Below are 14,523 nucleotides of genomic sequence, written 5' to 3'. Positions count from 1 at the left end.
CCACTAACTATTGATGACCAACTGAGACTACAACCCACTAACTATTGATGAACCCAAACTGAGACTACAAACCCACTAACTATTGATGACCAACTGAGACTACAACCCACTAACTATTGATGACCAACTGAGACTACAACCCACTAACTATTGATGACCAACTGAGACTACAACCCACTAACTATTGATGACCAACTGAGACTACAACCCACTAACTATTGATGACTACAACTGAGACTACTAACCCACTAACTATTGATGACAAACTGAGACTACAACCCACTAACTATTGATGACCAACTGAGACTACAACCCACTAACTATTGATGACCAACTGAGACTACAACCCACTGAGACTAACTATTGATGACAAACTGAGACTACAACCCACTAACTATTGATGACCAACTGAGACTACAACCCACTAACTATTGATGACCAACTGAGACTACAACCCACTAACTATTGATGACAAACTGAGACTACAACCCACTAACTATTGATGACAAACTGAGACTACAACCCACTAACTATTGATGACCAACTGAGACTACAACCCACTAACTATTGATGACAAACTGAGACTACAACCCACTAACTATTGATGACCAACTGAGACTACAACCCACTAACTATTGATGACCAACTGAGACTACAACCCACTAACTATTGATGACCAACTGAGACTACAACCCACTAACTATTGATGACCAACTGAGACTACAACCCACTAACTATTGATGACCAACTGAGACTACAACCCACTAACTATTGATGACAAACTGAGACTACAACCCACTAACTATTGATGACCAACTGAGACTACAACCCACTAACTATTGATGACCAACTGAGACTACAACCCACTAACTATTGATGACAAACTGAGACTACAACCCACTAACTATTGATGACCAACTGAGACTACAACCCACTAACTATTGATGACCAACTGAGACTACAACCCACTAACTATTGATGACAAACTGAGACTACAACCCACTAACTATTGATGACAAACTGAGACTACAACCCACTAACTATTGATGACAAACTGAGACTACAACCCACTAACTATTGATGACCAACTGAGACTACAACCCACTAACTATTGATGACCAACTGAGACTACAACCCACTAACTATTGATGACCAACTGAGACTACAACCCACTAACTATTGATGACCAACTGAGACTACAACCCACTAACTATTGATGACAAACTGAGACTACAACCCACTAACTATTGATGACAACTGAGACTACAACCCACTAACTATTGATGACAAACTGAGACTACAACCCACTAACTATTGATGACCAACTGAACTGAGACTACAACCCACTAACTATTGATGACCAACTGAGACTACAACCCACTAACTATTGATGACAACTGAGACTACAACCCACTAACTATTGATGACAAACTGAGACTACAACCAACTAACTATTGATGACCAACTGAGACTACAACCCACTAACTATTGATGACCAACTGAGACTACAACCCACTAACTATTGATGACCAACTGAGACTACAACCCACTAACTATTGATGACCAACTGAGACTACAACCCACTAACTATTGATGACCAACTGAGACTACAACCCACTAACTATTGATGACCAACTGAGACTACAACCCACTAACTATTGATGACACACCAGACAGATTATAGATCAGAATCCATCAGAGCACCACAGAAGGGAGGAGGAGGAAGAGAAACAAAGCTTTCCTTCTGTATGTTTATCTGTGCGTGATGCCTGGATCTTCTTCAAAACAAAGATAATGTAAAGTCTAGAGCTCTCCCGACTTCTAAGGGTTCTAACAACAAAGATATTATAAACAAAGGAGATATCTCACCATTTAAAAAAAATATATATATATACCCAAAGACATTATAAACATCAAATATATCTCTAAATGTGATGGTCTGTATTACAAAGATATTATAAAGAGTAGAGATGGCTCACAATGTGAAGCTCTCATTCCAGGTGGGGTTCAGGTTACACTTGATGGTCTTGGTCTTCTGCTTGGTGTCACTCTTGGGGTCGGGGATGAGTTTGAGCTTCACGTAGGGGTCAGACAGACCGTTAGGGTCCATGGGGACCAGGTTACAAGCCTCCTGGACTGGAGAGTGGAGGAGAGGGTGAAGAGGAGGGAGAGGAGGAGAGGGTGGAGAGGAGGGAGAGGAGGAGAGGAGGGAGAGGAGAGGGAAGATAAATAGTTAACAAATTGTCAAACTGTAATTCAAATTAAATGAACTGTGTACTGTATTGCAGCTTTGAGAGGTCTGAGAGAGGGCGGAGAGAGGATGGAGAGGAGGAGTGAGGGCGGAGAGAGGATGGAGAGAGGGCGGAGAGAGGGTGGAGAGGATGGAGAGAGAGGATGGAGAGAGGGTGGAGAGGATGGAGAGAGGAGGAGAGAGGAGGAGAGAGGGCGGAGAGAGGATGGAGAGAGGATGGAGAGAGGATGGAGAGAGGATGGAGAGAGGAGGAGAGAGAGGATGGAGAGAGGGTGGAGAGGATGGAGAGAGGATGGAGAGAGGGTGGAGAGATGGAGAGAGGATGGAGAGAGGATGGAGAGAGGATGGAGAGAGGATGGAGAGGATGGAGAGAGGATGGGAGAGAGGATGGAGAGAGGATGGAGAGGATGGAGAGAGGGTGGAGAGAGGAGGAGAGAGAGATGGAGAGAGGGTGGAGAGGATGGAGAGAGATGGAGAGATGAGGATGGAGAGAGGATGGAGAGAGGATGGAGAGGATGGAGAGAGGATGGAGAGAGGATGGAGAGAGGATGGAGAGAGGAGAGAGAGAGAGGATGGAGAGAGGGTGGAGAGGATGGAGAGAGGATGGAGAGAGGGTGGAGAGAGATGGAGAGAGATGGAGAGAGGATGGAGAGAGGGTGGAGAGAGATGGAGAGAGGATGGAGAGAGATGGAGAGAGGATGGAGAGGATGGAGGGATGGAGAGAGGATGGAGAGAGGATGGAGAGAGGATGGAGAGAGGATGGAGAGAGGGTGGAGAGGATGGAGAGAGGGTGGAGAGAGGGTGGAGAGGGATGGAGAGAGGGGAGAGAGGGTGGAGAGATGGAGAGAGGGTGGAGAGGATGGAGAGAGGGCGGAGAGAGGGTGGAGAGGAGAGGAGAGGATGAGAGGATGGAGAGAGGATGGAGAGAGGGGAGAGAGGGTGGAGAGAGGATGGAGAGAGGGTGGAGAGAGGATGGAGAGAGATGGAGAGGATGGAGAGAGGGTGGAGAGGATGGAGAGAGGGTGGAGAGAGGATGGAGAGGGTGGAGAGAGGGTGGAGAGGATGGAGAGAGGGTGGAGGAGGAGAGAGGGTGGAGAGGATGGAGAGAGGATGGAGAGAGGGTGGAGAGGATGGAGAGAGGGTGGAGAGAGGGTGGAGAGGGTGGAGAGGATGGAGAGAGGGTGGAGAGGATGGAGAGAGGGATGGAGAGAGGGTGGAGAGGATGGAGAGAGGATGGAGAGAGGGTGGAGAGGATGGAGAGAGGATGGAGAGAGGATGGAGAGAGGGTGGAGAGAGGGTGGAGAGAGGGTGGAGAGGATGGAGAGAGGATGGAGAGAGGGTGGAGAGGATGGAGAGAGGGTGGAGAGAGGATGGAGAGAGGGTGGAGAGAGGGTGGAGAGAGGATGGAGAGAGGATGGAGAGAGGGTGGAGAGAGGGTGGAGAGAGGGGTGGAGAGGAGGATGGAGAGAGGGTGGAGAGGATGGAGAGAGGATGGAGAGAGGATGGAGAGAGGGTGGAGAGGATGGAGAGAGGGTGGAGAGAGGGTGGAGAGGATGGAGAGAGGATGGAGAGAGGATGGAGAGAGGGTGGAGAGGAGCTAAACAAACACAATCCAGAGAGGATGGAGAGAGGGAGAGAGGATGGAGAGAGGGTGGAGAGAGGGTGGAGAGGACGGAGAGAGGATGGAGAGAGATGGAGAGAGGATGGAGAGAGGATGGAGAGGACGGAGAGAGGATGGAGAGAGGGTGGAGAGGATGGAGAGAGGGAACAGCCACTGGAGAGAGGGTGGAGAGGATGGGAGAGAGGGCGGAGAGAGGGTGGAGAGGACGGAGAGAGGATGGAGAGGACGGAGAGAGGATGGAGAGAGGGTGGAGAGGGGATGGAGAGAGGATGGAGGAGAGGATGGAGAGAGGGTGGAGAGGATGGAGAGGGATGGAGAGAGGATGGAGAGAGGGTGGAGAGGGATGGAGAGAGGATGGACAGAGGGTGGAGAGAGGGTGGAGAGGATGGAGAGAGGGTGGAGAGAGGAGAGGATGGAGAGGATGGAGAGAGGGCGGAGAGAGGGTGGAGAGGACGGAGAGAGGATGGAGAGAGGGTGGAGAGAGGATGGAGAGAGGATGGAGAGGGACGGAGAGAGGATGGAGAGAGGATGGAGAGGATGGAGAGGTGATGGAGAGAGGGTGGAGAGGAGGAGAGAGGGTGGAGAGAGGGTGTAGAGAGGAGGAGAGAGGATGGAGAGAGGGTGGAGAGGATGGAGAGAGGGTGGAGAGAGGGTGGAGAGGGCCATGGAGAGAGGGTGGAGAGAGGGTGGAGAGGATGGAGAGAGGGTGGAGAGGATAGAGAGAGGGTGGAGAGGATAGAGAGAGGGTGGAGAGGATAGAGAGAGGGTGGAGAGGGATAGAGAGAGGGTGGAGAGGAGGGTGAGAGGATGGAGAGAGGATGGAGAGGATGGAGAGAGGATAGAGAGAGGGTGGAGAGAGGGTGGAGAGAGGGCTGCTCAATGAGAGTGATTGAAGAAAACATTCATCTCTGTTTGTATATCTGACAGGCTGAGTAAAACCACCAACAGGGAATTTAAAATCAATGAACTATTTAGCACCAAACACAATCCAGAAACACTGTCCACTACTGATCAATAATCAGTAATCAGGCTATAGTAACACAGTGACACAGTAACACAGCAGGCCAGGGTACAGTAACACAGCAGGCCAGGGTACAGTAACACAGTAACACAGCAGGACAGGGTACAGTAACACAGCAGGACAGGGTACAGTAACACAGCAGGACAGGGTACAGTAACACAGCAGGACAGGGTACAGTAACACAGCAGGCCAGGGTACAGTAACACAGCAGGACAGGGTACAGTAACACAGTAACACAGCAGGACAGGGTACAGTAACACAGCAGGCCAGGGTACAGTAACACAGCAGGCCAGGGTACAGTAACACAGCAGGCCAGGGTACAGTAACACAGCAGGCCAGGGTACAGTAACACAGTAACACAGCAGGACAGGGTACAGTAACACAGCAGGACAGGATACAGTAACACAGTAACACAGTAACAGGACAGGGTACAGTAACACAGCAGGACAGGGTACAGTAACACAGCAGGACAGGGTACAGTAACACAGCAGGACAGGGTACAGTAACACAGCAGGCCAGGGTACAGTAACACAGCAGGACAGGGTACAGTAACACAGCAGGACAGGATACAGTAACACAGCAGGACAGGATAACACAGCAGGACAGGGTACAGTAACACAGCAGGACAGGGTACAGTAACACAGCAGGCCAGGGTACAGTAACACAGCAGGACAGGGTACAGTAACACAGCAGGACAGGGTACAGTAACACAGCAGGCCAGGGTACAGTAACACAGCAGGACAGGGTACAGTAACACAGCAGGACAGGGTACAGTAACACAGCAGGACAGGGTACAGTAACACAGCAGGACAGGGTACAGTAACACAGCAGGACAGGGTACAGTAACACAGTAACACAGCAGGACAGGGTACAGTAACACAGCAGGACAGGGTACAGTAACACAGCAGGCCAGGGTACAGTAACACAGCAGGCCAGGGTACAGTAACACAGTAGGCCAGGGTACAGTAACACAGTAGGACAGGGTACAGTAACACAGCAGGACAGGGTACAGTAACACAGCAGGACAGGATACAGTAACACAGCAGGCCAGGGTACAGTAACACAGTAACACAGCAGGCCAGTGTACAGTAACACAGTAGGCCAGGGTACAGTAACACAGTAGGCCAGGGTACAGTAACACAGTAACACAGCAGGCCAGGGTACAGTACAGTAACACAGCAGGACAGGGTACAGTAACACAGTAACAGCAGGACAGGGACAGGGTACAGTAACACAGCAGGACAGGGCACAGTAACACAGCAGGACAGGGTACAGTAACACAGTAACACAGCAGGACAGGATACAGTAACACAGCAGGACAGGGTACAGTAACACAGTAACACAGCAGGCCAGGGTACAGTAACACAGCAGGACAGGGTACAGTAACACAGTAACACAGCAGGCCAGGTACAGTAACACAGTAGGACAGGGTACAGTAACACAGCAGGCCAGGGTACAGTAACACAGCAGGACAGGGTACAGTAACACAGCAGGACAGGGTACAGTAACACAGTAGGACAGGGTACAGTAACACAGCAGGCAGGGTACAGTAACACAGCAGGACAGGGTACAGTAACACAGCAGGACAGGGTACAGTAACACAGCAGGACAGGGTACAGTAACACAGCAGGCCAGGGTACAGTAACACAGCAGGACAGGGTACAGTAACACAGCAGGCCAGGGTACAGTAACACAGCAGGCCAGGGTACAGTAACACAGCAGGACAGGATACAGTAACACAGCAGGACAGGGTACAGTAACACAGCAGGACAGGATACAGTAACACAGCAGGACAGGATACAGTAACACAGCAGGACAGGGTACAGTAACACAGCAGGCCAGGGTACAGTAACACAGCAGGACAGGGTACAGTAACACAGCAGGCCAGGGTACAGTAACACAGCAGGACAGGGCACAGTAACACAGCAGGACAGGGTACAGTAACACAGCAGGCCAGGGTACAGTAACACAGCAGGCCAGGGTACAGTAACACAGCAGGACAGGGTACAGTAACACAGCAGGACAGGATACAGTAACACAGCAGGACAGGGTACAGTAACACAGCAGGACAGGGTACAGTAACACAGCAGGCCAGGGTACAGTAACACAGCAGGACAGGGTACAGTAACACAGCAGGACAGGGTACAGTAACACAGCAGGCCAGGGTACAGTAACACAGCAGGACAGGGTACAGTAACACAGCAGGACAGGGTACAGTAACAGGCTACAGTAACACAGCAGGACAGGGTACAGTAACACAGCAGGACAGGGTACAGTAACACAGTAACACAGCAGGACAGGGTACAGTAACACAGCAGGACAGGGTACAGTAACACAGCAGGCCAGGGTACAGTAACACAGCAGGCCAGGGTACAGTAACACAGCAGGACAGGGTACAGTAACACAGTAGGACAGGGTACAGTAACACAGCAGGACAGGGTACAGTAACACAGCAGGACAGGATACAGTAACACAGCAGGCCAGGGTACAGTAACACAGTAACACAGCATGCCAGGGTACAGTAACACAGTAGGCCAGGGTACAGTAACACAGCAGGACAGGGTACAGTAACACAGTAACACAGCAGGCCAGGGTACAGTAACACAGTAACACAGCAGGACAGGGTACAGTAACACAGTAACACAGCAGGACAGGGTACAGTAACACAGTAACACAGCAGGACAGGGTACAGTAACACAGTAGGCCAGGGTACAGTAACACAGTAACACAGCAGGCCAGGGTACAGTAACACAGCAGGACAGGGTACAGTAACACAGCAGGACAGGGTACAGTAACACAGCAGGCACAGGGTACAGTAACACAGTAACACAGCAGGCCAGGGTACAGTAACACAGTAGGACAGGGTACAGTAACACAGCAGGCCAGGGTACAGTAACACAGCAGGACAGGGTACAGCAGGACAGGGTACAGTAACACAGCAGGACAGGCTACAGTAACACAGCAGGACAGGGTACAGTAACACAGCAGGACAGGGTACAGTAACACAGCAGGACAGGGTACAGTAACACAGCAGGACAGGGTACAGTAACACAGCAGGACAGGGTACAGTAACACAGCAGGCCAGGGTACAGTAACACAGCAGGACAGGGTACAGTAACACAGCAGGCCAGGGTACAGTAACACAGCAGGCCAGGGTACAGTAACACAGCAGGACAGGGTACAGTAACACAGCAGGACAGGATACAGTAACACAGCAGGACAGGATACAGTAACACAGCAGGACAGGATACAGTAACACAGTAACACAGGGTACAGTAACACAGCAGGCCAGGGTACAGTAACACAGCAGGACAGGGTAACACAGTAACACAGCAGGCCAGGGTACAGTAACACAGCAGGACAGGGTACAGTAACACAGCAGGACAGGGTACAGTAACACAGCAGGCCAGGGTACAGTAACACAGCAGGACAGGGTACAGTAACACAGCAGGACAGGGTACAGTAACACAGCAGGACAGGGTACAGTAACACAGCAGGACAGGGTACAGTAACACAGCAGGACAGGGTACAGTAACACAGTAACACAGCAGGACAGGGTACAGTAACACAGCAGGACAGGGTACAGTAACACAGCAGGACAGGGTACAGTAACACAGCAGGCCAGGGTACAGTAACACAGCAGGCCAGGGTACAGTAACACAGTAGGACAGGGTACAGTAACACAGCAGGACAGGGTACAGTAACACAGCAGGACAGGGTACAGTAACACAGCAGGACAGGGTACAGTAACACAGCAGGCCAGGGTACAGTAACACAGCAGGACAGGGTACAGTAACACAGTAACACAGGACAGGGTACAGTAACACAGTAACACAGCAGGACAGGGTACAGTAACACAGTAACACAGCAGGACAGGGTACAGTAACACAGTAACACAGCAGGACAGGGTACAGTAACACAGCAGGACAGGGTACAGTAACACAGCAGTAACACAGCAGGACAGGTACAGTAACACAGTAGGACAGGGTACAGTAACACAGTAACACAGCAGGACAGGGTACAGTAACACAGCAGGACAGGGTACAGTAACACAGCAGGACAGGGTACAGTAACACAGCAGGACAGGGTACAGTAACACAGCAGGACAGGATACAGTAACACAGCAGGACAGGGTACAGTAACACAGCAGGACAGGGTACAGTAACACAGCAGGACAGGGTACAGTAACACAGCAGGACAGGGTACAGTAACACAGCAGGACAGGGTACAGTAACACAGTAACACAGCAGGACAGGGTACAGTAACACAGTAACAGGGACAGGGTACAGTAACACAGTAACACAGCAGGACAGGGTACAGTAACACAGTAGGACAGGGTACAGTAACACAGTAACACAGCAGGCCAGGGTACAGTAACACAGTAGGACAGGGTACAGTAACACAGTAACACAGCAGGACAGGGTACAGTAACACAGCAGGACAGGGTACAGTAACACAGCAGGACAGGGTACAGTAACACAGCAGGACAGGGTACAGTAACACAGCAGGACAGGGTACAGTAACACAGCAGGACAGGGTACAGTAACACAGCAGGCCAGGGTACAGTAACACAGCAGGCCAGGGTACAGTAACACAGCAGGACAGGGTACAGTAACACAGCAGGCCAGGGTACAGTAACACAGCAGGACAGGGTACAGTAACACAGCAGGACAGGGTACAGTAACACAGCAGGACAGGGTACAGTAACACAGCAGGCCAGGGTACAGTAACACAGTAACACAGCAGGACAGGGTACAGTAACACAGCAGGACAGGGTACAGTAACACAGTAACACAGCAGGGACAGGGTACAGTAACACAGCAGGACAGGGTAAGTAACACAGCAGGACAGGGTACAGTAACACAGCAGGCCAGGGTACAGTAACACAGCAGGACAGGATACAGTAACACAGCAGGACAGGGTACAGTAACACAGCAGGACAGGGTACAGTAACACAGTAGGACAGGGTACAGTAACACAGCAGGACAGGGTACAGTAACACAGCAGGACAGGGTACAGTAACACAGCAGGACAGGGTACAGTAACACAGTAGGACAGGCCAGGGTACAGTAACACAGCAGGACAGGGTACAGTAACACAGCAGGACAGGGTACAGTAACACAGCAGGACAGGGTACAGTAACACAGCAGGACAGGGTACAGTAACACAGTAGGACAGGGTACAGTAACACAGCAGGACAGGGTACAGTAACACAGCAGGACAGGGTACAGTAACACAGCAGGACAGGGTACAGTAACACAGCAGGACAGTAACACAGTAGGACAGGGTACAGTAACACAGCAGGACAGGGTACAGTAACACAGCAGGCCAGGGTACAGTAACACAGCAGGCCAGGGTACAGTAACACAGCAGGACAGGGTACAGTAACACAGCAGGACAGGGTACAGTAACACAGCAGGACAGGGTAACAGTAACACAGCAGGACAGGGTACAGTAACACAGCAGGACAGGGTACAGTAACACAGTAACAGGGACAGGGTACAGTAACACAGCAGGACAGGGTACAGTAACACAGCAGGACAGGGTACAGTAACACAGCAGGCCAGGGTACAGTAACACAGTAGGACAGGATACAGTAACACAGCAGGACAGGATACAGTAACACAGCAGGACAGGGTACAGTAACACAGCAGGACAGGGTACAGTAACACAGCAGGCCAGGGTACAGTAACACAGCAGGACAGGGTACAGTAACACAGCAGGACAGGGTACAGTAACACAGCAGGCCAGGGTACAGTAACACAGCAGGACAGGGTACAGTAACACAGCAGGACAGGGTACAGTAACACAGCAGGACAGGGTACAGTAACACAGTAGGACAGGGTACAGTAACACAGCAGGACAGGGTACAGTAACACAGCAGGACAGGGTACAGTAACACAGCAGGACAGGGTACAGTAACACAGCAGGACAGGGTACAGTAACACAGTAACACAGCAGGACAGGGTACAGTAACACAGCAGGACAGGGTACAGTAACACAGCAGGACAGGGTACAGTAACACAGTAGGACAGGGTACAGCAGGACAGGGTACAGTAACACAGTAGGACAGGGTACAGTAACACAGCAGGACAGGGTACAGTAACACAGCAGGACAGGGTACAGTAACACAGCAGGACAGGGTACAGTAACACAGTAACACAGCAGGCCAGGGTACAGTAACACAGTAACACAGCAGGACAGGGTACAGTAACACAGTAACACAGCAGGACAGGGTACAGTAACACAGTAACACAGCAGGACAGGGTACAGTAACACAGTAGGACAGGGTACAGTAACACAGTAACACAGCAGGACAGGGTACAGTAACACAGTAGGACAGGGTACAGTAACACAGTAACACAGCAGGACAGGGTACAGTAACACAGCAGGACAGGGTACAGTAACACAGCAGGACCAGGGTACAGTAACACAGTAACACAGTAACACAGCCAGTGTACAGTAACACAGCAGGACAGGGTACAGTAACACAGTAACACAGCAGGACAGGGTACAGTAACACAGCAGGACAGGGTACAGTAACACAGCAGGACAGGGTACAGTAACACAGTAACACAGCAGGACAGGGTACAGTAACACAGCAGGACAGGGTACAGTAACACAGCAGGACAGGGTACAGTAACACAGCAGGACAGGGTACAGTAACACAGCAGGACAGGGTACAGTAACACAGCAGGACAGGGTACAGTAACACAGCAGGACAGGGTACAGTAACACAGTAGGCCAGGGTACAGTAACACAGTAACACAGCAGGACAGGGTACAGTAACACAGCAGGACAGGGTACAGTAACACAGCAGGACAGGGTACAGTAACACAGCAGGACAGGGTACAGTAACACAGCAGGACAGGGTACAGTAACACAGTAACACAGCAGGCCAGGGTACAGTAACACAGCAGGACAGGGTACAGTAACACAGCAGGACAGGGTACAGTAACACAGCAGGACAGGGTACAGTAACACAGTAACACAGCAGGACAGGGTACAGTAACACAGTAGGACAGGGTAACACAGTAACACAGCAGGACACAGTAACACAGTAACACAGCAGGACAGGGTACAGTAACACAGCAGGAAGGGTACAGTAACACAGCAGGACAGGGTACAGTAACACAGCAGGACAGGGTACAGTAACACAGCAGGACAGGGTACAGTAACACAGCAGGACAGGGTACAGTAACACAGCAGGACAGGGTACAGTAACACAGTAACACAGCAGGACAGGGTACAGTAACACAGCAGGACAGGGTACAGTAACACAGCAGGCCAGGGTACAGTAACACAGCAGGACAGGGTACAGTAACACAGTAGGACAGGGTACAGTAACACAGTAACACAGCAGGCCAGGGTACAGTAACACAGCAGGACAGGGTACAGTAACACAGCAGGCCAGGGTACAGTAACACAGCAGGACCAGGGTACAGTAACACAGCAGGACAGGGTACAGTAACACAGCAGGACAGGGTACAGTAACACAGCAGGACAGGGTACAGTAACACAGCAGGCCAGGGTACAGTAACACAGCAGGACAGGGTACAGTAACACAGCAGGACAGGGTACAGTAACACAGCAGGACAGGGTACAGTAACACAGCAGGCCAGGGTACAGTAACACAGCAGGACAGGGTACAGTAACACAGCAGGACAGGGTACAGTAACACAGGTAACACAGCAGGCCAGTGTACAGTAACACAGCAGGACAGGGTACAGTAACACAGTAACACAGCAGGCCAGGGTACAGTAACACAGCAGGCCAGGGTACAGTAACACAGCAGGACAGGGTACAGTAACACAGTAGGCCAGGGTACAGTAACACAGTAACACAGCAGGCCAGGGTACAGTAACACAGCAGGACAGGGTACAGTAACACAGCAGGCCAGGGTACAGTAACACAGCAGGCCAGGGTCTAAACAGCAACAGCAGGACAGGGTCTAACACAGTAACACAGCTCTCTCTCTCTCTCTCCCTCCCAGGTCTGTCTCTCTCTCTCTCTCTCTAAACAGGTCTGTCTCTACCCCCCTCTCTCTCTCCCTCTCTAAACAGGTCTGTCTCTACCCCCTCTCTCTCCCTCTCTAAACAGCTCTGTCTCTACCCCCTCTCTCTCTCCCTCTCTAAACAGCTCTCTCTCACCCCCTATCTCTCTCTCCCTCTCTAAACAGCTCTCTCTACCCCCTCTCTCTCTCCTCTCTAAACAGCTCTGTCTCTACCCCCCCCTCTCTCTCTCCCTCTCTAAACAGGTCTGTCTCTACCCCCTCTCTCTCTCCCTCTCTAAACAGCTCTGTCTATACCCCCTCTCTCCCCTTATCTCTCTCCCCCTCTCTAAACAGGTCTGTCTCTACCCCCTCTCTCTCTCCCTCTCTAAACAGCTCTGTCTATACCCCTTATCTCTCTCTCCCTCTCTAAACAGCTCTGTCTCTACCCCCTCTCTCTCTCCCTCTCTAAACAGCTCTGTCTCTACCCCCTCTCTCTAAACAGCTCTGTCTCTCCCCCCTCTCTCTCTAAACAGGTCTGTCTCTACCCCCTCTCTCTCCCTCTCTAAACAGCTCTGTCTCTACCCCCTCTCTCTCTCCCTCTCTAAACAGCTCTGTCTCTACCCCCCTCTCTAAACAGCTCTCTCTCTCTCTCTCTCTCTAAACAGCTCTGTCTCTACCCCCCTCTCTCTCTCCCCCTCTAAACAGGTCTGTCTCTACCCCCCCTCTCTCCCTCTCTAAACAGCTCTGTCTCTACCCCCCCTCTCTCTCCCTCTCTAAACAGCTCTGTCTCTACCCCCCTCTCTCTCTCCCTCTCTAAACAGCTCTGTCTCTACCCCCCCTCTCTAAACAGGTCTCTCCCCCCCTCTCTAAACAGGTCTGTCTCTACCCCCTCTCTCTCTCCCTCTCTAAACAGCTCTGTCTCTACCCCCTCTCTCTCCCCTCTCTAAACAGCTCTGTCTCTACCCCCTCTCTCTCCTCTCTAAACAGCTCTGTCTCTACCCCCTCTCTCTCCCTCTCTAAACAGCTCTGTCTCTACCCCCCCCCCTCTCTCTCTCCCTCTCTAAACAGCTCTGTCTCTACCCCCCCTCTCTCTCTCCCTCTCTAAACAGCTCTGTCTCTACCCCCCTCTCCCCCTCTCTAAACAGCTCTGTCTCTACCCCCCCTCTCTCTCCCTCTCTAAACAGCTCTGTCTCTACCCCCCCTCCCTCTCCCTCTCTAAACAGCTCTGTCTCTACCCCCCCCCCCTCTCTCTCCCTCTCTAAACAGGTCTGTCTCTACCCCCTCTCTCTCCCTCTCTAAACAGCTCTGTCTCTACCCCCTCTCCTCTCCCTCTCTAAACAGCTCTGTCTCTACCCCCCTCTCCCTCTCTAAACAGCTCTGTCTCTACCCCCTCTCTCTCTCCCTAAACAGCTCTGTCTCTACCCCCTCTCTATCTCCCTCTCTAAACAGCTCTGTCTCTACCCCCCCCCCCTCTCTAAACAGCTCTGTCTATCTCTACTTGGTTCTGAATGCTCCATTTGTTAACACTTAACCACCAGTTTAGTTAGTCAGTACAGAACAATCAATCCTCTTCTCTGGGTGAGCCGAGTGTTCCGGTGATGTGGGTCAATCGTTGGGTCATTGATCAAATAATGGAC

General features: G+C 51.2%; 1 protein-coding gene across 1 annotated transcript in view; it reads right to left on the bottom strand.

Annotated features, from left to right (window-relative positions):
* Window positions 1–14,523, bottom strand: part of LOC127921846 (protein kinase C beta type-like) — a 62,910-nt gene that overhangs the window by 29,492 nt on the left and 18,895 nt on the right. Inside the window, 1 exon segment of the mRNA XM_052505435.1 lies at window positions 1,980–2,136. Within this exon segment, the coding sequence (XP_052361395.1) occupies window positions 1,980–2,136 (157 nt within the window).

This window comes from Oncorhynchus keta, unplaced genomic scaffold, assembly GCF_023373465.1.
Source record: "Oncorhynchus keta strain PuntledgeMale-10-30-2019 unplaced genomic scaffold, Oket_V2 Un_contig_2383_pilon_pilon, whole genome shotgun sequence".
NCBI classification, from domain to species: Eukaryota; Metazoa; Chordata; class Actinopteri; order Salmoniformes; family Salmonidae; genus Oncorhynchus; species Oncorhynchus keta.
Note: the sequence above shows the minus strand (reverse complement) of the source record. Positions and strands in the feature narration are given on the sequence as shown.